We start from the raw sequence: 26,115 nt of genomic DNA on the forward strand, positions 1-26,115 counted from the left end.
TCAACAAAAAAAGGAATGACACACTATTTTTGTGGTTTTCATAATCTTTTTCCTTAACTTTGAAGGAATCCTTCAAGAAATAATGTAAATCATGGCAAAAAACAAAAAAGGAAATAACCAAACATCCACTGGATATTTGAGAATTCATTCAGTTCCACTATTCTTTTCCTTTGAACTCTGTAAGGAAGATTAAATTCAATGGATTTCAAACCAGCCCGCTATGTGATAAAATTAAATCCTCGTAAAGCATTAATCCTATTTTTGTAAAACTACTTCTCTTTTAGACTGGCATTCACTGAATATTCATAATGGAGATCTTGGTGTTAAAATTTAGGAGAATTTTTTTTTAAAAATCATGTGTACTTTTATATATATTTTTAAAAAATAAGCTTTTCCCCATAAACAACAAATTTCATGTTCTTTCAAAGATGACCAAGAAAGATTGTTATATAAGAAAATTAAGAAGATAAATTTTTAAAAATACGAGGTATAAAAACATATGTAGAGTCTGGTGCCAAATATATAATTTTTATAAGTATACATACATATATACCAGAAAAGAGACAAATGTGCCAAAATTTTAATAATGCTTCAGGGATTAGGGATAGATTTCTCTGTTAAAATCTGAAATGAGGAGCTCCTGGGTGGCTCAGTGGGTTAAAGCCTCTGCCTTCGGTTCAGTTCATGATCCCAGAGTCCTGGGATCGAGCCCCGCATCGGACTCTCTGCTCAGCAGGGAGCCTGCTTCCTCCTCTCTCTCTGCCTGCCTCTTTGCCTACTTGTGATCTCTGTCTGTCCAATAAATAAATAAAATCTTTAAAAAAAAATCTGAAATGAAATTATAGTAATAAAAAATGTATAAAATCATGAATGGTTTCGCTGCTTCTGTTAAAAATTCCTTTCTGTTGGGCGACTGGGTGGCTCAGTGGGTTAAGCCTCTGCCTTCGGCTCAGGTCATGATCTCAGGGTCCTGGGATCGAGGCTCGCATCGGGCTCTCTGCTCATCGGGGAGCCTGCTTTCTCCTCTCTATGCCTGCCTCTCTGCATACTTGTGATCTCTCTCTCTCTGTTTCAAATAAATAAAATCTTAAAAAAAAATTCCTTTCTGTTTACCACAAGTGGTAATAATAACCCCAGATAATAAAGGATTAGGCTTAAGAAGAGTTTATAAAGTCTGTCTGCCCACCAGGGGCAAGCAGGTATTTCCTGTGGTTTAGGGTAAACAAAGATCAGGTAACTGTCAACAGATTATGTCATTAAACAAAACACAAGCTGAAGGCAAACCCATCCGGCTTTCCCTGCAGCCTGAAGAATCTTTAGGACAGAAAGACCCCCCTCTGAGGCATGAAATGTGGCCATGGATGTCCATGGAAGGCCATCTGCTGAGTGGGCACACAGGCTTCCCCTCGGAGCGCTCCTCACACACACCCCCCCACCCCCGGCAGGTGGCACGTCCCTGTGGCCTCCCCACACACGCACGTAAGCCACGTACCGAACCTGGTTCTCCAGGAAGTGCATGTACCGGTAAAGCAGGGTGTAGGACGGAGACAGGATGCCCACGGACTTCATCCGGGCGCCGCGCTCCAGCTCACTCTCCACAGGCATGTTGGCGAAGCAGGCCAGGCCGAAGAAGGGACCCTTTCGGAAATAGCTAGAACGGACCCAGTGTGTAGCGTGGATCACCATTAGAGAAATTTTGTTCAGCTTCGTGTTCTAATTTGAGATGCAGTCCCGAGGAAAACAAGTAATGGTGTCCAGGGCTCTACCTGACGAAGCTCGGCCTGAAGATGATGTTTTTAGAACCACAGGGGAACACTGGTCCAAGCCACTCAACCCCAGAGATGCGACAACCGAGGCACAAGGAGATTATGGAATGCACCGACGGTCATCCACCGGGAGCCAGGACTTGACCTCTGGCAAGCCTGCTGCTCAACAACCCAACCATGGACAGATCCCTCCTCCTTTCTGGCAACACAGCTCAAGCCATGAGAAGGAACCAAAACAATGATCCCTCTTCAGGACCATCTGGAACGGAACTGTTTTATGAGCATAAACCACATTGATTTTTTTTTTCTCACTTCCTGAATCCTGAATTTTAACGGGGCACAGGACCAGAGCTGTCCTTTACTCCTTCCCCTTTCTCACACTTCTATCCAGGTTGCAGCCCAATGAGAAGATTCAAGCTACCTCGTTCTTCATTACCCTGATGTTCTAGCTGTCTGCTCCTTCTCACACCGATCTACATTACCAGGACTATCACTCGGCCTCAATTAAAGCTGGAATTTCAAGTTTGGGGACATAAATGTCTTAAGGTAACCCACACTGAACTGAAAGTCCACTCTTTCAATAAAGCCAAACCTCAAGAGAAGTCTAGTGTTTTCCTAAAAGGGAGAGAACTTCTGATGGTTCTTAACTTTCGGGGGTCATGAAAGCCACTGAGACTCTAATGAAAGCTGGGGACCTTCTTGATAGAAAACAGATATAAACACAAACTACAGGTATACTTTCAGGGCCTTTCCCCACACCTTTGGAAGCCTCTCTGATGAGAGCCCTTACTCTGAAGGGAAATGATGTGAGGAGAGGAAATGGTACACGGAAGACTGACATTCTGAAATACTTACATGAAGTCAGACTGAATTTTATGAGACCCACTGGCCATAGACTTGAACTCAACACCTTCAAGGTCAATATCTTGAGGTAAGCACCATTCCACCATGTTTCCTGTGGGGGAAGGAAGGATCCAAGTTAAAGGGATTTGAAGAAGAGGGCCTTGTGCTGGAGCTGAGGGCGTACAGCTGCCCAGTAAATGTACTGCTGACTCGGACACCAAGATGCTCAAGTGGGTCATCTCATCTGCCACCCACATGCTGGCAGAGTCCCCCGGTTACTCCAAAGTGCCAGGAGACCAGCCTTGAAGAAGCCTTCCATCTCCGCCTTGGGATGGGCACAGACTCCCTTCTAGCGCGGATACGGTCTTTGGTGATGTCATTCTGCTTCATCACTTCCGAACCTCCTTCCTTTCACGGCCTCACTTCCAAGGGCGTGTTTTTACCCTCTCTCCCCCTTTCCTTAACCCCCCGAGATCTGGCTCCATCTTGTCCTTCTACAGCTACTGAATGACAGACCTCAAACTCTGTATTTTGAGTCACATTTTCATTGACCTCTTTGTAGCATTTGAGAGTTCCTCAAAAATTTCTTCCTTGGGTGCCTGCGTGGCTCAGTGGGTTAAGCCTCTGCCTTTGGCTCGGGTTGTGATCTTGGGGTCTTGGGATTGAGCCCTGCATCAGGATCTCTGCTCAGCAGGGAGCATGGACCTCTTTGCCTACTTGTGATCTCTGTCAAATAAATGAATAAAATCTTTAAAAAAAATTTTCTTCCTCTTTTCCCTTGATTCCCATGATAGACTACTACTTTGGTTCTTTCCCTGCCTCTCTGATCTAGGTAGCTGTTTCCTTCCTGAACTCTTTCTCCTCTCTCCCCAGGTGAGGCCCACATCCTAGATTCAGCCACTGGTTCTTTGCTTCCAGAACCTTGGGGCTCATTCACTCTTCATTAATTACTGAGTTTCTACTGAGCTAGATGTTGGAGCTACAAAGTCAAGTAAGACATAGCCCCTGACCTCAAAGAGATTAGAGTCCAGAGAGAAACAAGGAGCCCAAATGATTACACTTCCGGGGGATAAACGCCATGATAGAGGAGAACATGGGATTTAGAATGAAGCGGTCATGAGCATTCATCCGACTGGGGCAATCAGAGACATGCACAGTTAACACTGTTACCTAGAACACTACGGAATATTTACTACTATTTTCTCGCATATTCAGAAATTTTCAAAATAGAATACTAAGCTACGTGTGAGATTTCACTTTTATTTTTTCCTAACAGCCTTACTGAGATACAATTCACATACGGTACAGTGCACTCACTCAAAGCCCACAATTCAAGGGAGAGTTGTGTAATCATCACATTTTCAACTTTCTCCCATTTTTACGTATGAGGAAATGAGACATTAAGGAAACGTGCTTAGTCACCCCTAACTAGCTGAGCTGGCACCCTGAAGGGGCTGTCAGTAGTTAAGGGGCCTGGCCTGGACCCCCTGCACAGGGCTAGACCAGCCCCCTGGTGGCGGACGGTGGTGTAGTAGGTAAACACACACCTGGGCCAGGTGAGACTTGGCTTCAAGGCTTGGTTTTGCTACAAGCTATTGACCCTTGGTAAAACCTCTTGGAGCCTTGGTTTCCTCATTGCAACGGGAGGGCAATTCAGGAATCGAGGAGGCCGACTCACCTGTAAGATCGCTCCCAGCTACTTAATTCCCAACTTAAATGAAGGGAAAAAAATAAAAACAAATTCCCGGGCATCCAGTACAAGAGGGATACGATTTCCCTGAAGACAGAGGTTTCCCTCTTGCTCTGAGCACCTGGCACAGGTCTTGATGTTCCTCATGGACCAGCCTTGGCCAGGTGCAAGAGAAAGTGTGAAATGAGCCGTCCAAAGGCAGAGAAGGGTGGGAAGAGGTAGGGGGCAGGGGCGGGGGCAGCGGAAGCAGCAGGCCTTGGGATGGTCTGCCCAGGAGTGGGTGGTGGGCCTGTGAGGGTAAATGGGGTGGCGGGGATTTTATTTCAGAACAAACTTTCGTAGGCATTAGAACTGCCATCAGGAATGCAGCCAGCAGGCCTTACAGATCACTGCTCGGAGCATCAGAGAGGCTGCACGTCCCGTCTCCAGACAGACGATCCAGTCTCCAAACATGGCAGACATCACAGAGGGTTACCCAATCCCATAGTCACAGCCTCGGAGCTTTCAAATAGTTTACTTTCAAGAGAGGAATCATGAATCTAACAGTGAGCTAAAACAAAAAGCCTGGAAAGGGAAATTAGTATTTTATAAAACAGGCTAGAATGATGTTGTGTGTGTCCAGGTTAAAGACAAGAAAAAGCACAGCGCACTCTGAAAGAGGGGTGAACTTGGGGGATAAAGGTATCCCCATCTTTCCCCCTTACCATCCAGGTCTCCAGTCTCTGGAGTTCAGGGGCTCTTTGCCTGTGGAGTGCCTCAGGACCCCCCAGGGAACTTAAAAAGGGCTGGGGCTGACCCCAGAAATACCAGATCATGGTCCCTACCCTCATGCCATGGAGGTGAGTCTGTTGATGAGCTCCTGCTTTGGCCTCTGTGCCCACGGCCTTAACCCTTCACAATGGCAGCACATGGCTGGCCGAGGAAGGGACAGCCTGGGACAGAGCTGCGATGCCCCTCAGGTAGACTCAGTCCTCTTCCCTCACAGAACCTGCTTCTTCCCATACCTGCTGCCTTCTCTCCCTACACTAACTTCATCTCTTTCCTCCAACTCGAGGAGGAAATGGTCCGTGACTGCTCAGCAACTTGTTAAAACTGTAATTTGACCTATAAACTTTTTTACTGCAAGTACAGGAGCGCATACAAATCAAAACCAGCTCAGAGAATTTTCCCAACAGGCACAGAGCTGTGGAACCACCACCCAATCAAGCAGAAGACCATCACCTGCGCATTAGAAGCCCCTCTCCACGGGAACTATTATCTTGCCCTCTAACACGGTAAATTAGCTGGGCTGTCTTAAAATGTACATGGACACAATCACAGTTTGTATTCTTTTGTGTCTTCTTTTGCACAATACTTTTTTGCAAGATTCACTCACGTTGATACACAAAGCAATGGTCTGTTCATTTCTCCCTCCATTCTGGCAGGTAACACAGTAGCTATTTAACTGCTGGTGCGCACTGAGCTTATTTCCAATCCGAAGCCGTTACAAAGAGACCGCTATAAAAATTCCTACGCTTGTCACCTGGTGAATACATGGGTGGTGGCTTTGTAATGCGTCAGCCCCCCTGGGTTTAACCAGGTTGCTCAGAATTCCCTTCCTCGTATGTTTCCTGGGGAGACAGGGGACACAGAAGGGGAGTAGTAGGCATCTTGTATTCACGCAGACAGCTGGTACAGAAACATCGGGCACCTCACGTGCTCTGTTACTCATCTGCAGGCCACCTCGATTGGGGGCGGGGTCGAGGTGCAGCCAAGCCTGTGAGTGCTGGACCCACCCTCCCCTGGGTCCTCTCTCACCTTCTTTGACTCCTAAGCCAGGTGCATGTTTGGTTCCATAATGAAGGGCATCGGCTTCATCAGGACACCCACAGCATTAAAGCTGGAGGCCGACTGACCTGGGTCTCAAGAGTTCCAGCTTTTCTCCATCTTCCCAACCATACACACTCTCCTCTTCCGTGACTGCCTGCCCAGTAGAGTTCAAGCTCCGTCATTAGGCAGAAAGACCGCAGCCTCACACAGACTGTCCACCCAGCTCCCACGACTGGGTAAGATCAAATTCTTGCAAAAAACCCCTTCAGACATCTCCTAGTGGTTCTGTTTCTTTGATTAGACTTTGACTGACAATACGCGCACATGTCTGTTGACAACACCCCTAGGAGCAGAACTACTGCAAAAATGTCTACATCACTGCAGACTAAGAAACCTTTAATCATCCCCGAAGCGGCATTTTCCAAAGCTTATGCTAATAGGGCTTCTGTGAAAAATAAAACAAATTTTTAAAAAAGGGATTTTGGCCAAGTTATCTTAGGTTAAACAAGGATAGACATATTTCTTTACTGCAAAACTTCTCAGAGGCTTTAATAGGTTACTCTGCATTGTGAATTTCTGAGACCTTAATGTTTCCATTTTTTTTCCCCAATAAACCTATTCTTAAGAAGCATCTTAAGGGACTAATTTTATAGAAGGCTTTTTTTTTTTTTTTTAAAGAAAATATGCTAGTATTCAAGGAGGTGCAAGTTGGCCTCAGTACCCACTCTTCCTTTCTTACAGGGAATAGAATACCCTCTATTTAGCCAGGTATGTGGCCTTGCAAATGACAACTGTTTCTCAGTACCTTCTTGCATCTAGGTAAGGCTACATAGGTTGGTTGTAGCCAGTGGGATCTGGACAGAAGTGAGGGGTCTAGTAGCCAAGATCCTCACAGGGTACTTTCTGTCTGCTCCCCTTCCTCCATCCTGTGCCTGGGATGCAGATGTGGTGACAAGCCATCACGAGTCTAGGTCCCCGGATGAGCCCACGGATCAGAGCCAGCCTGCCAGCCCCAGACCAGCTACCTCCTGTTGCATGACAGAGGAATCAGCTCCTATCTTGATGAAGCTGCTGTTAATTTGGGTCCCCGGGATTCACGGCCAATTCCACATGTTACTCAATACCACTGACCTGTAGAATAAAGCCCCCATCCCTCAGCCTGGTTCTCAAAGCCACTGTCCTTGCTCCACTGTGCCTGTCCAATCCTCACTGCACAGAAACTCAAGAGACTCAGACGGAGGGAAGGACATCCTGGGAGAGACATTCTTAACTTCTAGATGGATGCAAGTCCCTCAGGGGAAAGGTCCATCAGGGGTGGCTGGTGGATCATGGAATGGGCACCAGCTCCACAACATGGCTCTGGGTACAGTTCTCTCTACCTCGTAGGGAGGACGCCTCTGCAGACACACTCCTTGAATGAGAGGAAAGTAGATGAAGCTACTATGGTCCTTACCCCCATCTAGAGAATCACTGTCTAAGATGTCTCTCCATGGGAGACGGGACTTCTTCAAGATAGGAACTTTGCTTGTTTATCTTCAGATCCTAACACAGCACACTGCTTAGTGCAGGACAGGATGGGTTTTAATAATAACAATAATAATAATAATAAAAGAAAGAAAAAGAGCTTTATTGTGGACAAGCATTTTTTTTTTTTAAAGCTCTTTGTTGAGCTAATGTTAATCACCTTAGGGGTAATGATACTGTGGTTATGTAAGAAAATGTTCTTCTTCCTAGGGAGTTTATACTCGAATTTAGGAGTAAAGTATCATTGTGTCTGCATTTACTTCCAAATGGCTCAGGAAAAAAAAAAGTTATCTCTGTATACAGTCTGTTCTGATACGATGCTTGCTGAATTAGAAATGGAGAACAATGATGAATTAGAAGTGGATAACAATCTGACCATAGGAAGCCTCACATTTCCTTATGCTATAGATCCAATGCAATTTCAACCCCAAATCCCAACAAGTTCTTTGTGGATATTAAAAAAAAATTAATCCTAAAATTTATATGGAAAGGCAAAGGCCCCAACACAATACTGAAGAAAACGTCGGGAAGACTGACACTACCCAATTCTAAGACTTAGTATAAAAAACTATAGTAATCAAGATGGTAATTAGACAAGATAAACAGATCAAGGGAACAGAATACAGAGCCCGGAAAAAGACCCATGCAAATACAGTCAGCTGGTCTTTGCCAAGGCAGCAGAGGCAATACAATGGAGAAAGGATAATCTTTTAACAATGGATGTTCACAGGCCAAAAAAAAAAAAAAAAAAAAAAAAAAAATCTAGACACAGAGACACAGACCTTATAACTTTCATAAAAATTAATTGAGTACAAATAGTACACCTAATTGCAAAATACAAAATTATAAAACTTCTGGAAGGTAACACAGGAGATAATCTAAATGACCCTGGGTTCAGCAAGTTTTTAGATACAACACCAGGAGCTCAATCCATAAAGAAAAAATTGATAAGCTGTACTTCATTAAACTTAAAAACTTCTGATCTGTGGAAGACACTATTAAGAGAATAAGAACAAGCCATATACTGAGAGAAAATATTTGTAAAATATTTTTACAAATTTTTACAAAACTTTAAAAATTTTAAAAATTATAAAGATTTTTACAAATATATTTGTAAAATATAAAATATTTGTTAAAATATTTTACCAATATGTTTATAAAATATTTTACAAATACTTTATATTTACAAGTATTTATTTTTTATTTTTTTAAAGATTTTATTTATTTATTTGACAGAGAGAAATCACAAGTAAGCATAGAGGCAGGCAGAGAGAGAGGAGGAAGCAGGCTCCCTGCTGAGCAGAAAGCCCTATGTGGGGCTCGAACCCAGGACCTGGGATCATGACCTGAGCCGAAGGCAGCGGCTTAACCCACTGAGCCACCCAGGCGCCCCTATATTTACAAGTATTTAAAGCCTGATAAAGGCTTAAATCCAAAATAGCCAAAGATTTCCTAAAACATGGGGTAGCTGGGTGTCTCAGTGGGTTAAAGCCTCTGCCTTCGGCTCAGGTCATGATCCCAAGGTCCTGGGATCCAGCCCCACATCCGGCTCTCTGCTTAGCAGGGAGACTGCTTCCCCTTATCTCTCTCTGCCTGCCTCTTTGCCTACTTGTGATCTCTGTCAAATAAATAAAATCTTAAAAAAAAAATCTCCTAAAACACACTGAGAAAATATAAACACCCTATTTTAAAAATGGACAAAAAAAAAATCTTTAACAACATGTGTGTATGTATATATACATACACCTATATATACATATATGCGCCTTCTGTCTCAGGGTCATGAGATTGGAACAGTGATCTCACCAAACAAGATATACAGATGGCAAATGAGTATAAGAAAAACATGCTCAAAATTACAGGTCATCAGGGAATTCCAAATCAAAACAAGATTCTACTACACACCTATTAGAATGGTCAAAATCCAAAACATGGAAAACACCAAATGCTAACAAGGACATAAAGCAATGGGAAATCTCATTCGTTACCGGTGGGAATGCAGAATGATACAACCACTTCGGAGGACAGTGTGGCAGTTTCTTACAAATCTAAACATATTCTTACCATATTCTTGATCAAGCAAGCAGTCACATTCCTTCAGTTATCAGATGAGTGAAAGCTTATATCCACACGGAAGCCGGCAAGTGAATGTTTACCGCAGCTTTATTTATAACTGCCCGAAGAAGCAACCAAGGTGTCCCTCAACAGGTGAACGGATAAACAAACTGTGGGACATCCAGACAATAAAACACTATTCAGCAATGATGAGCCATCAAGCCACAAAGATGAAGGCCACTCAAGTGCATATTGCTAAGTGAAAGCAGTCAGTCTGAAAAGGCTACATACTACAGAACGCCAGCTCTGCGACATTCTGGAGACAGTAAAAGAGATCAGCGAAGAAGGAAGGAGGAACAGGTGGGGCACTAAGGATCTTCAGGGCAGTGAAACTATTTCTCTATGATACTGTTACAGTGGATACGAAACATTGAGCCTTTTTCAAACCCATAGAACGTACTACACAAAGAGTAAATCCTAATGTAGACTACAGGCTTCAGTTAACAATGTATCAATACTGGGTCAGCAACTGTAACAAACATCCCACACGAATGCTAGATGTTAGTAAGGTAGGGAAACTAGATGGGAAGGTAGCATAGGAGCTCTCCCTACCTTCTGCTCAGTTTTCCTGTAAACCTGAAACTGGTCTAAAAAAAAAGTTAAATTCATTAACTAAAAAAATAAACTAAGGGATGAATTAACCTAGGTTAATGACCCTAGGGTTGGTAATGATGTTGTGGTTATATAAGAAGAATATGGCCTTATTCTCAGGAGATTTATCCTAAAGTATTCAGAAATGACATGTTATGATGCCTGGAACGTACTGTCAAATAGTTCGGCAGAAAAAGAGAAGCACCCCTATCTACACGGAGTCAGTTCTGCTAAAATGCTGGCTGAATTTGTTCCAAAGCATTTGATACATTAGGGGACAATCTGATCACAGAGGATTTCCTGTTTGCTGATCCATGATTTTGATCACAAGGGTCACGATGTGAATGCACCCAGCTGAAATGAGCCACACAGAAATACACAGAACTCAGCCCCCTCCACACCTCAAGCCCTCAGGCCTTATCAGAGCCCACCATGTTAGGATATGCCCCTGTCATTTCCAGAGTCACGACTGTCCATCAAATGGCACACAGCCCTGCTTCCACGGCACCATAAATCACAAGCTCGACCCTTCAGACATTCACCTTCATACGCAGACAGGTCTTAAGGTCAAGTGCCATACTTTGAGTATTTATGTATTTCTTAACTAGTTACCAAATATAAAACTGTCCTACCATTTGTATTCGGTTCCCATTTTCTTTTAAACTTGTCACTGACAGTTTTGAGTGCTATGCCCTGACCCCATCTTCTCCATAGACCCTGTGACTTTTGCAGCAAGTCTTTCCTAACACAGTGATTTTTAGGAATGCATGTTTCACATCAGAGCTGAGCAGCGTAAGGATAAAGCAAATGTGGCAAAGTGTCCACAAATGGGGGCAGACTCTAGGTTTGCACTGCATTACTCCTCCAGCTTTTCTGAGGTTTAAAAAATTTTGAACATACAAATTGGGGAGCATAATGTAAATACCAGGGATGGGAAGAAACAGAAGGTAAGCAGAAAGGACTTTGCAAAAGCAAAATTTAATGGAGGCAACGTGTCATAAATAGGGTAATAAAGAGGCACCTTGGCTAAAGGTCATGCTTAACAGAAATGTTACACTATTTGCAAAAGCTGGAAACCAGTTTACATATTGAACTTACAGACGCTTAAAGGTAAGTGATTCTGCAAAACTAAAATTGTTGTGGTGAGGCATTTAATGCCAGGACCCACCCCCCCCCCAACCTCCCCAAATCCTAGCCACCCCAGACTCGGTCTTCCCACTGCAAGCCCTCTGGTTTCCCAAACACTCTCAATGTACTTTAGGGACCCTGCCAGGAAGCGGAGGACCGGAAGGAGGTGACAGGGCTCATCTGGGGGGCCATCCATCGAAAAGAGAGGAGTCAACAATGCCAAGTGCCTCCCCCCCCCTTACTTTTCTCTCCTTCCTCCCTCCTCTTGGCCACCTGCGGACCCACCTCGAGGTCCTGCCTCACCTCTAGCTGCAGAGACAGCTCACAGGGAAGGGCCACTCGGGGCCAAGTGCATTATGTACATCCAGCCAGCCGCTCAATAACTATTGGCAGAGGAGAGCTCGGCAGCAAGTGCCAGGGGCTGGGCTCACGCAAAGGCAAATATGTCCCTGTTGAAAGGCACCAGGACTGTCCAGCTTACTGGGCAGGCAGCTCAGTCACCCTGGGGAAGGAAGCTAGAGGGCAGGGCTGAGGCTGGCTGTGGATGGACAGATGGTTGGAACTTGCCACACCCAAGTGAGGAAGGTCAGCCCGCAGCCGTGTGCACACTGGCGCCCCCAGGGCTGATGCTCGAGGAGCTCCTGGGCTCGCCAAGACATACTCGCTCCTATCCCCGGACAGGGAGGACCGCCTCTGTCTTCTTTCTGTTTCCATGCAAGGGGGCTTTGGCAACCAGTGCTCCTCGGGGAGAGCAGACCTCTGCTGCTGCTGCAGCTGCCTGCTAGAAAGTTCAGCTCAAAATATTTCAAGTAGAACAAGATCTTACCCAAAATGATCTCTAAGGGGAAACACGTGACTTTCCTTCCTCCTCCTCCCTCCTGTTGGGTGGTTCCCAATCAAGCATTTCCTCTTGAACACAGGGGAAGGGAAGGGAAAAGAAAGAAGAAAAGTGAAAGGGAGACAAACCTAAGAGACTCTTAACTCAGAACAAACTGAGGTCGCTGGTGGGGCAGGGGGTGGTGGGATGGGGTCACTGTGTGACGGGCAGTAAGGAGGGCACATGGTGTAATGAGCACTGGGTGTTATATGCAACTGATGAATCACTGAACTCTACCTCCGAAACTAATAATATACTATATGGCAATTAAATTGAATTTAAATGAAAAAAAAAAAAAAAGGATTTCCTCGTGAGGTCCTCACATTAGAAGCAGTGGCTGTGTCAGCTCACACTCCTGTCATGGCTCCTTCTGACCTCAGGAGCTGAGCTTTGCAGCCCTCTTTCCTCCTCAACATATGCTTTGGGTGTTTTTGTTTTTGTTTCTTTACCCGGTCCATCAGCTCCTGCTCATCAGCATACAGACATCTACTAATTCCGGTCAGGAAGTAAAAAGGAATCTTGTCTCCAGAAGAAAGGCAAGAATCCAGGGATACTTGTGTCCCTACACCACATTCCCCTCCTCTCCTTAGGGGGCCGCCAAATGCCAGAGAAGGAAGAAACCTCAAAAGACTCCAAACACCAGAAAAGGAAACAGCCTCTATCGACTTTTGGTCTTAAATGCTTTTAAATAGTTTTAAAACCACCTGGGATGAGAGTAAGCGCCAAGCAAAGAAGAGTCAGTTTAAAGAAACCTAAGGCAGGAAGAAATCAATCCTGGTGATTTCAAGTCATCCGATTTAGGCCGATTCATGGCTAAATTCCAATGCGTTAATTTCAGGCGGTAAAACCATTCCATTTCATGGGCCCTGTACCATGTTACCCTGACAGCAGTGTGTAGAGGGTGGGCAAGGTCCCGGAGACCCGGCTCGCCGCTGGGCTCTGCCCTCTCTGCTCCTTGACTTGAGATGACTGAACGGCTCAGTGCATCTGCTTTTCTCACCATGGCAGTGACGAGCGGTGTTGGAAGGACCAGAGGTCAGGTCGCTGAAACCTCCAGGCCAGCTCCTGGCCACAGTGGGCACCCCATAACTGGTGGGGACGATGGCTCCCACTCCTGCTTTACTCTCTCATCTTTTAAGCAAAGAAACAGAATTCAAAGCAGATAGCCACAAACAGACTCCTCCCCGAAAACCACAAGCAGGTGAATCACCATTAGCCGGGAAGATTCTGCCAACGTGGGATTAATGAAATGAACCACAACTGTATTCCACTGACATCTGAGGGAACTACTGAGAAAGGATGTGGCATGGTTACTCGTTCCAAGGACCTGGCTGGTTGGCAGAACAGGCCTTCTATTTGCCCTTTGAGCTGGCTATTCTCAGGACTGCTCTTTGCATCTCAAAATTATGTTCCAAATCTTCCTTTCTCCTTCTACTTGGTCACTTCCCCAGCCGCGGCTGGAGCCATTTACTATCTGCGCAAGTCAGGTGACCTGGGCAGTGCTCCAACCTTGTGTCTAGGACACCTACCTGGCTCGAATCTGCTGTGTCCCCTCATCTCCACTGTTGTAAAAGAAAATGCTTTGCATCGTGTGGACTTCATGGAGAATGTATGGAGATTAAAATTAGTGGGAGTGATCTTAAACACACTCACTTGACATAAACAGGAGCATTGAGATGAAATTAAACAGGTGTTGAGGTGTAATTTAGGCAGTGGCTAGCAGGTGAGGGAAGAACAGGTAGTAATTCATCCTTCATCAGGAAGAACAAAGGGAAAAGAAGGATCTTAACCTCAGCTACCCACCAAGACTTCCCCAGAGTCCTCCCGGGAGCCCTCCCCAGCAACCCAAGGCAAACACAGAAGGCACAGGAATTCCCCCCCCAGCCTCCCCATGAAATAACTCAGTGTTGGGGGGCGATGTAGCCTTTTAAAGCAGATCTCTTATCAAGAAACACTCCAATGAGTCACTGGTGTCAGACTTTGTGTCCAAAGACTTATCTGCCGCAGGCCCACACACAAGTGGGCAGAAGCACGAAAATTTTTACTAGAAACTCAAAGAACGAAATACAAATGAAAAATCCGGGCTTGAATCATGGGTTGAACACAATGAAAAAACAAGATTCTGGCTGCCAAACCTCTCCCACCTGGCTTGCATAGTTAGCATCTGGGCCTGGCGTCAATAGCATCTTTGTAGCCCAGATGGCCAGCACCACCATCCTAAGGGCTCCCGGCTCCAGGGGGAGGCTGAATGAGGGAGAGGGAGGGAGGGAGAGGAGGAGAGAGTGAATGTGTGCACCTCTACTCCACTCGAACCCAAAGTCCTTAGTCCTTTATAGATTGACCAGCATAATTTTCAAGCCATGAATCCAAAGAAAATCACATTCTTTATGCCCCTTCTTCTCTGATTCTTCCTACAGATGCCTAACCAAAAATCTGTATTCAGAAGTACAAAAGAACTACTGTCTCACTGCCATAGTCTGCAAATCGCGCGGTGTATTCCTGCCAGACGTGTGCGCGCCCGTGTGCACACCCACCCACACCCTAACAAGGCTCCACTCCTCCCTCACACCCTGTCTTCCAACCACTCCCGCAGCAGAGACCACGCCCACCCCACAGATGCACCACAGCTGTGCTTTCTCTCCTGCACCTTCTGTCTCGCCCTCTTGTGTACACAGGTGCCAACAGGGACATATGCCAGGTGGGAAGCTGAATGAAATCGCCACGGGCGGGGCAGTAAATGACTAGGTAGGTCTGGGGAGAAGGGAGGAGCTTCTCGGGAAGGACACAGGACACAGGTGGAAGAAACACGGGGTGGGGGGAATGGAGAGGTAAGCAGGAAAGACAAAGTCTAGACAATTTCTCCCACATGACAAGTTCTGTGATATATTCTGGATATTTGTAAAGAAGCCAGTATTCACTTTATTATTTTTGGTGTCACAGGCTAAGGAAGGACAAACGTCTCAGTGGGCCCAGGTTACTAGCACTATGCTCTAACCCACTGAGCCACCGGGCCACTCTTGGTGGACCAAGATTCAATAGTAACACATGGCAGATCTGCCTCAGCAGAGTCAGGGGAACACCGAACTAAAACCAGGAGACATAGCCTGGTCCCATGACTGTCCCCAGCTCATTGGGCAACGGAGGACTGGCATCTCAGCTCTCTAGACCATGACTTCCTCACCCACCACGCAAGGGACTGTGCAGCTCTGAGTCCTGGTGGACCCCTGGAGGACCCGGAAACTTCCACTTTGGGAGATGTGCCCTGTAATTTTCACTTTACAGAGGACTATCAGAGTACTTCTACAAGATGCCAAGTGCCATCCTGGACTGGGAAAGATGACAAAAGAGAGGTAAGTTAAATGTCAGGGAATAACAATGCTTTCCAAAAAACCAAAAAACCACCAACCAAAGGGAAACACTCATTCTCTTCCCTGACCTCTCCCCCTGCTCCTTCCCTTCCTCTCCACTCCCCGGACACGGTAATGATAAAAAGTTGGGGGACAGAGCATCAGGCAATGCAGTACACCAGAAAGAACACTGGACTTAGAGTCAAGGGTGGACTGGTTAGTAGCTCCGAATTACTTACTCATCCTTGGTCTGCTTGCTCCTGGATGACCTGGGCATCAACGATGCTCACAATTACATGAAACGCCACTAAGAGTAAATGCCTGCACAGTGTCCAACTATCAGTTACAATCCCTTCTTTCCACACTAATCTTAATCTGAAAACCTTGCCATAGACCCACCCTTGTATGTACCTACATCACATCATCACACTTACAAATATTCCATATCCCCAAACCTGGCCAAACCACGGTCACAGCTGGGACCGACAAAGCAGCAGAAGGGTCCCAGCTCTGCTGTGCTCCTTGATGTCATCAACTCCATCTGTGGTTAGTGTAGGATTTTTTTCTCCTTCCCCTCCCTACACTCTGCTGCCGGAGCTACCACTGCTGAATCAGACCCTTCAGTGTTCCCTTGCTGTTTCTTCTAGTGATCCTTCCGCGTTTCCCAGAATGAGTCTCAAGCCTGCATCTATTCACCTGTAGGTGATGGGGTAGGGCTTAGGGAATATTATTAGTTAATACAACGTATCTGTTTTTGTCTAGCAATAAGGATCACTTTGGTCAAAAGAGTACCTTTTCAAATTACTGGTATCTGGGAGTCCTAATCATACCAGCCCAACAGGAGGTGTTAAAAAAAAAAAAAAAGGAAGAAGATACCACTATGTACTACAGGTAGAAGAGATTAGTACTATCTCATGGAATATCAGTCAGTCAAGCGAGTATGAGTGCACTGTGATGTGAAATTAACTTCTAAGAGTGGGTCACCCTCAAAGAAGTTTCAAAGCCCCAGGGCCAAGGAACAAAAAACGGGTCAGAAAGGCCTAGTCCCTCCACCTGCTGGCACTCTTTCTTTCTGAGTCTTGCTGGTTTAGAATCCCTGGCCCTAGTTAGGTGACCCGGCCAGGTTAACTGCGCCTTTGGCACCTGAAGATCCCAACCCTTTCCCCATGGCAGCCCATCCGGGGATTCAGAGCCCATCCCTCGAGCACCAGATCTTGTCCCTCACTAACAGGCACTCTGCATTCCAGGACTCCAATGGGGAGTTAGGGTCAGAAAAATGCCTGGGTTTCCTAAAACCCCATAACAAGGGTTAGCAGCCCTGCTTCCTTCAGTGCTGAGAGCAGATGCGCTGGGGCTTGACGCCCCTCACCTCCGCCTGAGAATTTCCGAGGAAGCATATTCACTCACTTTTGACTCCCCATGAAGTTTCTTACCGTTCACTTGGACACTCTGTGGATGGCTAAATCCAAGATTAATTTAGATAACCCTTTAATTGTCCAAATCAACCAGGAAGCTTCTACTTGAGGAGGCTTCTCCTTTAATCCGTCTCCAGCTTAATCCCTCAATCCCATCCCTTAATGCTCCCTGCACGGATTCCTCAAAATGTGTTGTCAGAGCGAGTGAACTTGGCTGCTTGGAAAGTTACCGTGCGGGGAGCGATGGGGAGCGAGGGCGGGGCAGCAGAGAACCTGGGAGCTCGGTACAACCCGTTACAGGAGTTCACCTGGGGGGCGTTTCTGCTCTTGATGGGGAAAAAAACCTTTCAGCAAAGCAACAAAACAAAAGCCAGCGCGCCCGTGGCCGCACACAGGATCGGCCAGCACTGGAGAAGTGCAAACAAGGCTGTGGGGAGGGGGGCGCGGACCGCGGCTCTGCTGGGAGGCCGCGGGACGGGAGGAGAGGGGTCCGGAGGGCGCAGGGAACAAAGCCCCGCGTCCCGCGCCCAGACCTCGCGGGGGCACTCTGCTCGCTCGGACGGAGCCCGGCGGCGGGGTGGGGGGGTGCAGGTGTGTGGGTGCGGGTGCGCGCGCAACGAGCCCCTCCCCCCGCCGCCCCCAAAGCCCGGGGGTGGACGACCATCTCCCGCCCCCCGCCCCCCTCCGGAGCGGCCCTCACCCGAGCGGGGATCGAAGGTGACCACGAACACGGCCACCACCTGGTCCTCCTCCACGTCGCCGAGCTCCAGGCGCCCGGGCTGCAGCAGCACCTCGGAGGCGCCCAGCTCCTCAGGCTCCCGCCTCCTGGGCGGCTCCGCCGCGGGCCGGCCGCCCCCGCCGCTGCCCCAGCCCAGACCTCCAGCCCGCAGCTCCGGGGCCTGCGGCGGGGACACGGCGGGGCCCTCGGCCCAGCGCAGCAGCGGCGCCGCGTCTCCCCGCTCCACCATGGCGAAGCGAGGAGGAGCCGCGGGCGGCGAGGGGCGGGCGCAGGGGCGGGCTGCGGGAACTCCCCTCGCCGGGCCGGGCCGGGCCGGGCCGCCGCACCGCCCGAGGCCGCACCTGCCCCCGCGCCGCCCCGCCCCGCCCCGCCCGCGCGAGTCCCGCGTCCGCCCCACCCGCTTCGCGGAACTGCGTGCGGAGTTTGGGTTCACGCATGCATGTGTGTGCCCGCGTACAGGAAACGTCCCGTGGCACGGACGCGCGTCCACCTGGCTCCGTCCACCTGCGCTGGGCTGACGTGCCCTCTCACCTAGGATCCCGTCGATAACTGTACCACCGGGCATGTCTACACGCCATCATTATTTTTGTCATTCCCCTGGTCATATGGACCGTGACAAAAATGTGTTACATAATCCTGGAAGTGCGGCTAAAGCTAGCGCTGGGCTGGGAAGTGAAGCAGAAGAGGCAGCCCCGGCCGTTCTGATGGTATTTGGACTTGGGCCTGGCTTCCCGGAGCTGTAGGCTTTGGTATTTGGCCGGAAGTAGTTGTGTCTCTAACCCAGTCTGCTGTGCCCTTGACTGAGCTGGATAGTGCCCAGCCCTGGCCTTCACCGGACCCTGCCCGGGGCTCATCCGTTTGGGTGACCAGGTCTCCAGAGAGAGTGGTGGATGGTCACTTACCTGGCCTTGGGGTTGGGAGGCGGGAGGTGGAGGTAAAAAGATAAACAATGAAAGCAGTCCCCTTTCTTTAAGCTAAATGTTGCATAAATAGATTATTGTTATGTCAAAGACTTTGGCCTGGAAGCGGCAGCCCTGGGCAGTCACTGACCATCTCCTTGGGCAGAGGGGTGCAATTGTGTCATCATTGTATCTCTGGCACATAGGGCACATAGGATGGGGAGTCTTCATCAACACCCCCCAGGGGACAGCCCCTGCATAAATCCCCTGGGCCCTTCTGAGAGCAAGCCAACTGATGGGCCTTCCTGAACCTTGGATGAATCTGGTGTCTGAACAAGTCTCCCTCCTCGCTTCATGCTTTCTTATTCTAATACCTGTTCCTATTATTCCCACCTCCTCTGATTACTTAGCACAGATACACTCAAGGGTTGAGGCATTCGAAATAGTATTTCTCAATATAAAAGTGGGGTTTCCTAGAAAATCCATAGTCAATTTCCAAAACCATCACTTTCGGTTCTGACTTGTCTTTCTCCCCTGAGGAACTTCTTTTTTCTGATCTTTTGTATGAACTCCATCCTGAACCCCATTGTTTAATACCTTCAAGTTGTGTATGTACCAAGAAATAAACTCATAGTCTCTATACTATATTCATCCTATATATATATGTCCTATATATAATTTGCTATGTAAACAGAAGCCTCAGACGTCCCAGCCTTAAACCTAGAGCCTTTCCCAGTCTTCGCTTATATGTGTATAATATAGCTCAACTGCCACCATGTCTACCATCAGATTCCTAAGGCCTTGCATAACAGGTGCACAACAGACATTTGTCAACTAAGCAGGTGAAGAGAAGTGGAGACTCACCCCTCTGTAGCACTGGCTCCTCCTGCCAGGCTTAACCCAGTATCTTGCACTTAACAGGTGCTCAAAAATGTTAATGAGGCTGATGACAGGCCTTTCCACACACATTCACAGTCTGAAAGAGGCTCTATACCTGACCATCAGATTTATCTTCTCAGGATATACTGAATTTCACAAAATGATAGGAAAGAAACTAATTAAAATTAGCTATTAGAGTAGCTCTGGTGGGCAAGGAGTGTGGAAGGCAAGAGGAAGTGCAGGGCAGTCACAGAGACCTTGAATGGTGTTATATTTTAGAACGAGTTCCCCTAGAACCCCATATATTTAAATTTTGAAATAAAATAATTCTATGTTCCCAAATAGTGAATATATCTGCATTCTACAAAATACATTATATAAAACATACTAGGGGCCCCTGGGTGGCTCAGTTAAAGACCTGCCTTTGGCTTAGGTCATGATCCCAGGGTCTTGGGATTGAGCCCTGCATTGTGCTCCCTGCTCAGTGGGAAGACCGTTTCTCCCTCTGCCTCTGCCCTTCCCCCCACCCCCTCCCCCGCAGCCACTCCCTCTCTCAAATAAATGAAATCTTTAAAAAACATATCTACAAGATGTAAATATATCTATAATACATAAAAATGTGTATAAAATACATCATTTACAAGTAATTTTGATCTATAAGCTCACCACTGAGTTGGCCGTTGTTAGGATTTGGCTTATTCTATTTCACCAATTCTAGGGTGAAGCTTTTCACTTGCTAACATCGCTATGGTGACTCAGAAGTGCTGCCAGCCCCACGGAGGAGGTCGAGTTCTCCCGGAGGAGATCTGGGTTTGCTCTTGTCAGCCATCCAGAGGCACCACCGACCCGAGACGACTTTGAGTTAAATTCTCTGCTTGAGGTTCTTTGGACCACGCTGGTAGCGGGAATTCAAAATGCAAGCTAGCGCAAACACCGGTTTGCCGTTCACGTTCTTGGGCCAGATGTTTTCCTTCCCTCCAGCCAACGACAAAGTGGAGATGAGCGCGTTTCTGTCCCCGCCCTCTCTGCGTGGGAGGGTTCTTTGCCACAGCTGCCTCGGGGCTACCTTGCTAGACCCCGCAGCTGGGACATTCTAAAATTCTTAGTGGCATGTAAAAAATAAGGGGATATCTTAAAATAAAAGATGCAATTAAAAGTTTTCTCCATTTATGTTGAAATCATACCATATATCAGTTTTGTGTTCTTTTTTTTCCATAACATCAGACTATGAACATTTTCCCATCCTTAGGAACTTCTTATATGCCTCATTTTAATGGTTCCCGTTGTATGTGTGTTTGAAAATTTACTTAACCATTCTCTCCTTGTTGAATGATCAAGCCCTTCCTCTTTTTGTTATGTTTAAAGTGTTGGCCAAATTTCACTCTGAACTAACACGGCCTGTTATATGTCAAGCCCTGCACGTAGTACTGGGGCAGCTATGAAGAAAGCCGACATCTCTCATCAGGCTTAGAGCCTAGCACGGAAGGCAGCTATCAGGCAAGGAATGAAATCTAGAAGGAGGGGTGACAGACAGGGCAGCTGTAATCAGTTATTCGGGATGTTGGTTTATGACAGAGTGCCAGATGGGGCAATGCTGGGTTGAAATATATTTGTATTTTTAAGGTTTTCGATAATCTTGCCAAATTGTTGATTCACTGGTATATAAGGTCATCAATTTCTTTTCACTCTTGTCCCAGTTAGATATTGCCATTTAAAGTTTTTTCTTGCCAATTTGTCGGATGAACGTGGCATTTTGTTTTTAAATTAATGTTTTATGACTGAATCTAATCATGGTTTCGAAATCTGTGTTGGTGATTTGTGGTCGCTCTTTCTGCTTGTGATGCCTCCTGCTGGGGTCTTCGCACTCTTGCTATCAATTTACATGAGTTCTTTATACAGTAAGAATATTATACATTTGTCTGGCATAATTTTTGTTAATCTTATTTCCGATTTATTGTATGGTTTCAATGCTGCTTAATTGTTTTATGGTATCTAGAAGTTCTAAATCTAATTTTGTCAAACTTATCCATTCTTGGGCGCCTGGGTGGCTCAGTGGGTTGGGCCGCTGCCTTCGGCTCAGGTCATGATCTCAGGGTCCTGGGATCGAGTCCCTCATTGGGCTCTCTGCTCAGCAGGGAGCCTGCTTCCCTTCCCCTCTCTCTGCCTGCCTCTCTGTCTACTTGTGATCTCTCTCTCTGTCAAATAAATAAATAAAATCTTTAAAAAAAAAAAACTTATCCATTCTTTTTGTGATTTCTTATGTTGATTTGACATTTAGAGATTTGGTCCCCACCCAGAAATTGGATCAATATTCACTTTTATTCTTTTAGTTATTTATACATTGGTTTTCCACATATGATCTCTTAATCTAATCAATGTTCATATTGCAAAAGTGATAATGAAATGAGACTCAAATTTTTATTGAATTTGGTAACCAATAATTGCTATACCACGATTGAATAATTCTTCCAATTCCCATGATTTATAATTCCCCTTTAAATTACAATATTGAATTCCTGGTATTTACTAATTTGTGTACTCTTCCCCATGGATGTGTCTATTCTTACAAGTCTTGTAAGCTTTTTATTTCTAGGAGAGGTAGTCTTCTCTTTTTACTCTTTTATAAGTAGATCTCCATGGCAAAATAATCAAATGACACTTAGGACATACAGTGAGCAGCAATTTCCTTCTCCTCTATCCATGTCCCAAGACCCCACTCGATCCTCAGGGACACACACTTTTGGCAGTTTCTATCTTTAGAGTTTCTGGTGGTTACCCTCTGTGGAAGAGCTGTAACTCTTCCTTATCACACTTCCCCCCAGTCATTGAGCATTTGCTTTGCTTTGTTTTAGGAAGGTAAAACTTCAGTGTAGGGATCTTTTAACTGGATCAGAAGCATGAAGAAATGGCTGGCAACGTTTGACCAAGTTACCAGTGACTTCTTGAGCCCCAGCCCTCGGAGCAGAGCTCTCATCTCTGTGGCTGGGGACGGCCTTGGACCAGGTCACGTAGGCAACCCAGTCTGCTCTAATTTTGGAGAATCTGGGAATGGCCAAGTGCCACATAAGTTTTCCTGACCGTGGATAATAGAGATCAGATCAGCAGACTAATGAGTCTAGACCATAGTTTCAAACTATCTGCTCCTTAAAATATGGACAGTACATCAATGGTCTCTAAATTATTGGGATGTCACGTTAGCAATCTGTTCTTGTTCTAAGAAGAATACCACGTATTTGTGAGTGGACAAGCAGTGTGTCTCTACTCTAACCGCTATTTTGACAGACATTCTCTAGTCTTAGCAAATGGGACATCTTGGCAAGAGAAGCAGTGTTTTAGAATCTGATTTCTTCACCAAGTAGGATGGATTTTTACTAAGGGTGCTAAAGCCTTCGTGAGTGAAAAGACATGTTATCAGTGATTTGCTTAAAAAAAAAAAAACCCTCCAGTACCCACCCCCTCCAACAAAATTGCAGATATAAATGAAACATGATTTTACAGCTGCCCATAATTTTTGAAGCTACGTTACTGGTACATGGAGACTCATTATACTGTATTTTCTCTACGTTTGCTATGATTGAACATTTCCACAAGAAAAAGCAAAACAAGAAGAAAAGAATTAATGAGGCTTTAAAATGACCCTCAGGCTTTATCTTACTTAGCCCATAATCTTTCCTTGGAATTCTGTTCTGCTGTCAATGCTACTTAGTACATACAGCTGTGTAAGCACTTGGAAACGAGAAACCTGGTGGCCAGATACAAAGTATTGTTAATGATTTATATAATTATCACTGGATTCACTGCAAGTGACAGGTGTCTGCTTCTGTGTGCTCTCTCTTGGGGGCGTGGAGGAAGGGGGTCAAGAGTAGATCCCCTTCAAGGCTCCTGGCCTCACTGAGCACCCTGGACTGTTAGGGGAGTCAGGAGCACCTGAGATGCCATGCTGCTGTGGGCCCAAGCCCAGGGCAGCCACTCCAGTCTACACCTGCTGTCACGGCTCCTGGTGGATTTTTCCAGGGAGCTGGTGAATGTCTGTTACTGATGAACATAGTCCGCTTTTCTCGAAGTGACTGCAAACTTCCCTCTGTGGGGATGAAGCAACACTTCCAGTTACGATGAGACACTGAACGAGATAAGGACAAGGAAGAATATGGGATGGGGGTGGGCAGGGACCTCCGAGATATTGTCTAGTCCTCTGCTTTCCTCCGTGAGCTGGAGAGAATTTCTCCCTGAGTCCGCAAGGCCCACAGGCCCTAGTCTGAGAATGCTGACAGCCGCACTCCCCAGGGACACCTTCTGGTGACGAAGGCCAGCGTTCCTCTCCACCACCTTAGAGTTCCCTCAGGTTTGTCTCTAGTCTTCAGAGTCCAGGCCCAGCGGTCTGAGGCCCAGAACGTTGCTTGCCGCCTCAGTTCTCTTCGAGTCTTTGCTTCCTGTCTTGGAGCCTGCCAGCCTCCCAGAAAGCCTCAGAAGAAAAATGTACCTTTCTTGCTTGGGAAACCAGACCTTCCAATGGGTCCCAGTGGGCAGTCTCATCAAATATACCATAATCCAACACCAGTATTTTTCAGAGTCTGCAATGAGTCAGTCCTAATTCAGTCTTCAATAAATAATGTGTTAGAGCTTTGCTTTGGCTTGTTCGTGCCCTTTTTTTTTTTTTTCCTTACAATTCTCCCTCCTGAGGGAACATTGAGGCCAGCATGTCCCTCCGTGGAGCCACAGACGCTCAAACAAAGAGCTCATTTTCTGTGGCGTTAGCTTTACTTTTACAAAGGAACGGTCCATCCCAAAGTTGAATATGAGTTTCTACCTCTTCTAAATCGATTTGAATGGATAGACTCTCTTGCTTCCGTTCTTCCCACTGGTGTTTTAAAGGCCTCAACACCAAGGTTGGGTCAGAGTTGGGCTCTGAGTCTAGCTTTCTCTTCACTCAGCTTCCCCCGAGCTCAGGGCTTAGGGATCTCAACCCTGAGATGCAAAGCAGGCTTCCTCCTTCTACATCTTACTGCTTGGGAACATCGCTTTTCTCCACTGCAGCAACCCCTGAACCAATAAGAAAAATATTCAAACTTCTAAAATGCCAAACACTGAGTATTTAAAACAAAACTGAGATATATTAATTTTACTTTCCCAAGTCCATTAAAAAAAGGCCCTAGGGAACACCCACTACGGGTCAGAAATTAAGGGAAAAAATCCCCTTTTCTCTCTTCTTGCCACAGAGTATCTGCATTCCTCTTTGACCTCTGGTCTCATGATGTGAAGCTGTTGGCCTGGGATGGCTGCCTACAGTATTAATTCTTCATAATGTGCAGAAAACTGAGAACAAAGAACAAGAGTGAGGCGTGACACCCCAAATAGTGAGGCTGTGGGCCAGAGGCAAAATGCATGCTTCCAGAGATCCCCTTGGGCCATCAAGGTCAGGAACTGGTCAGTTCCCATCATTCTACTTTCCAAATTGGGAGTATCTTCTTTGTACTTGTTATTCTGCCTTTCTTATTCTGAAGCCTTAGCACTATTGTCCTTTGAGTGACAATATGTAAAAGGTGAATGGTGCCAGTTTCTAACAATCAATGCTGGTGACAAGGGACCCGAACCATCACAACGGCACAGCTGCCTCCCTAGGTAAACAGTGTGGTCATAAATGAGGGTGATTGAGAATTCTAGCAAGGCTGAGAGGAAGGCGGAAGGTCGGGGGGGTGATGGTAAAGAACAACTTGGTCCATCTAGGTACTGCCCCATGAACCAGCCCCTGCAGGCAGGCCCATGATATGCTCAGAGTGTTTCAGGTGACTCTCACCCTGCTTAAGAGCAGAGTCAGCCCAGCCATGGCCTGAGACGGGGACACTGGTCAACACCCAGGCTGTAGCGACAGAATAATATCACATGGCCTGCCGTGATCATTGTGAACAAGGAACTCCCTCCCAACTCCAGAATCTTAGTTCCTACCAATTTCTATACTTGTAACCTGAATCCTCCTTTCCCTGGTGATGACATTCTTATCTCTGACCCCTGTGGGATGGGGAGACCCTGACAGAGGTGGGCAGCGAGCTGCTGCCTGCTGTGGGCAACAGGATGTCCCCATGGAAGGGGAAGGTCAGTGTGCTCGGGATGGGCAGGGAAGGGCGAGGGAAGGATCTGGTGGCGTGCACGCCTATACAAAGCTGGAGTGCGCGAAGGCCTTTAGCTGCAAAAACGCTTTCACATCCTCCCAGTTACTTTTCATTTGGCTTAATGTCCTCAGGAGTACTGGTCAGAGATGGGAAAGGCTGAGAGGAGAAAAGCATGGAGGGATTAATGAAGAGAGAGGAAATGCAAGACGAGTGATGGGCAACAGGCAACCAAAGACTGTAAGAGAAATTAACTTCGTTTCAGCCAGGATCAAACTATCCTCCGTACCTCTCTCATCAGCCCACCTTTGTCATGTAAATAATTCCATGGGTCCAGTACCTCTAGGGTCTCCTCTGAAGGTACAGGAGGGGTCATGTGTATCATTTTC

The 26,115-nt window shown here is 46.6% G+C and overlaps 1 protein-coding gene across 5 annotated transcripts in view; it reads right to left on the reverse strand.

Moving 5' to 3' along the window:
* The window catches only part of DENND11 (DENN domain containing 11), a 52,182-nt gene extending 34,062 nt beyond the window's left edge, over nucleotides 1-18,120 (reverse strand). For 4 of the 5 annotated variants that reach the window (XM_047696091.1, XM_047696094.1, XM_047696092.1 and 1 more), the window contains exons 1-3: nucleotides 17,806-18,120; nucleotides 2,622-2,721; nucleotides 1,493-1,651 (exon numbers count right to left, since the gene is read on the reverse strand). In XM_047696091.1, the coding sequence (XP_047552047.1) occupies nucleotides 1,493-1,651; nucleotides 2,622-2,721; nucleotides 17,806-18,073 (527 nt within the window). In that variant the 5' untranslated portion in view covers nucleotides 18,074-18,120. The remainder of the gene's footprint in view (nucleotides 1-1,492; nucleotides 1,652-2,621; nucleotides 2,722-17,805) is intronic. The other variant, XM_047696090.1, reaches the window with a different exon arrangement.
* Nucleotides 18,121-26,115: the final 7,995 nt, after the last annotated feature.

This window comes from Lutra lutra, chromosome 11, assembly GCF_902655055.1.
Source record: "Lutra lutra chromosome 11, mLutLut1.2, whole genome shotgun sequence".
In the NCBI taxonomy this organism is placed as follows: domain Eukaryota; kingdom Metazoa; phylum Chordata; class Mammalia; order Carnivora; family Mustelidae; genus Lutra; species Lutra lutra.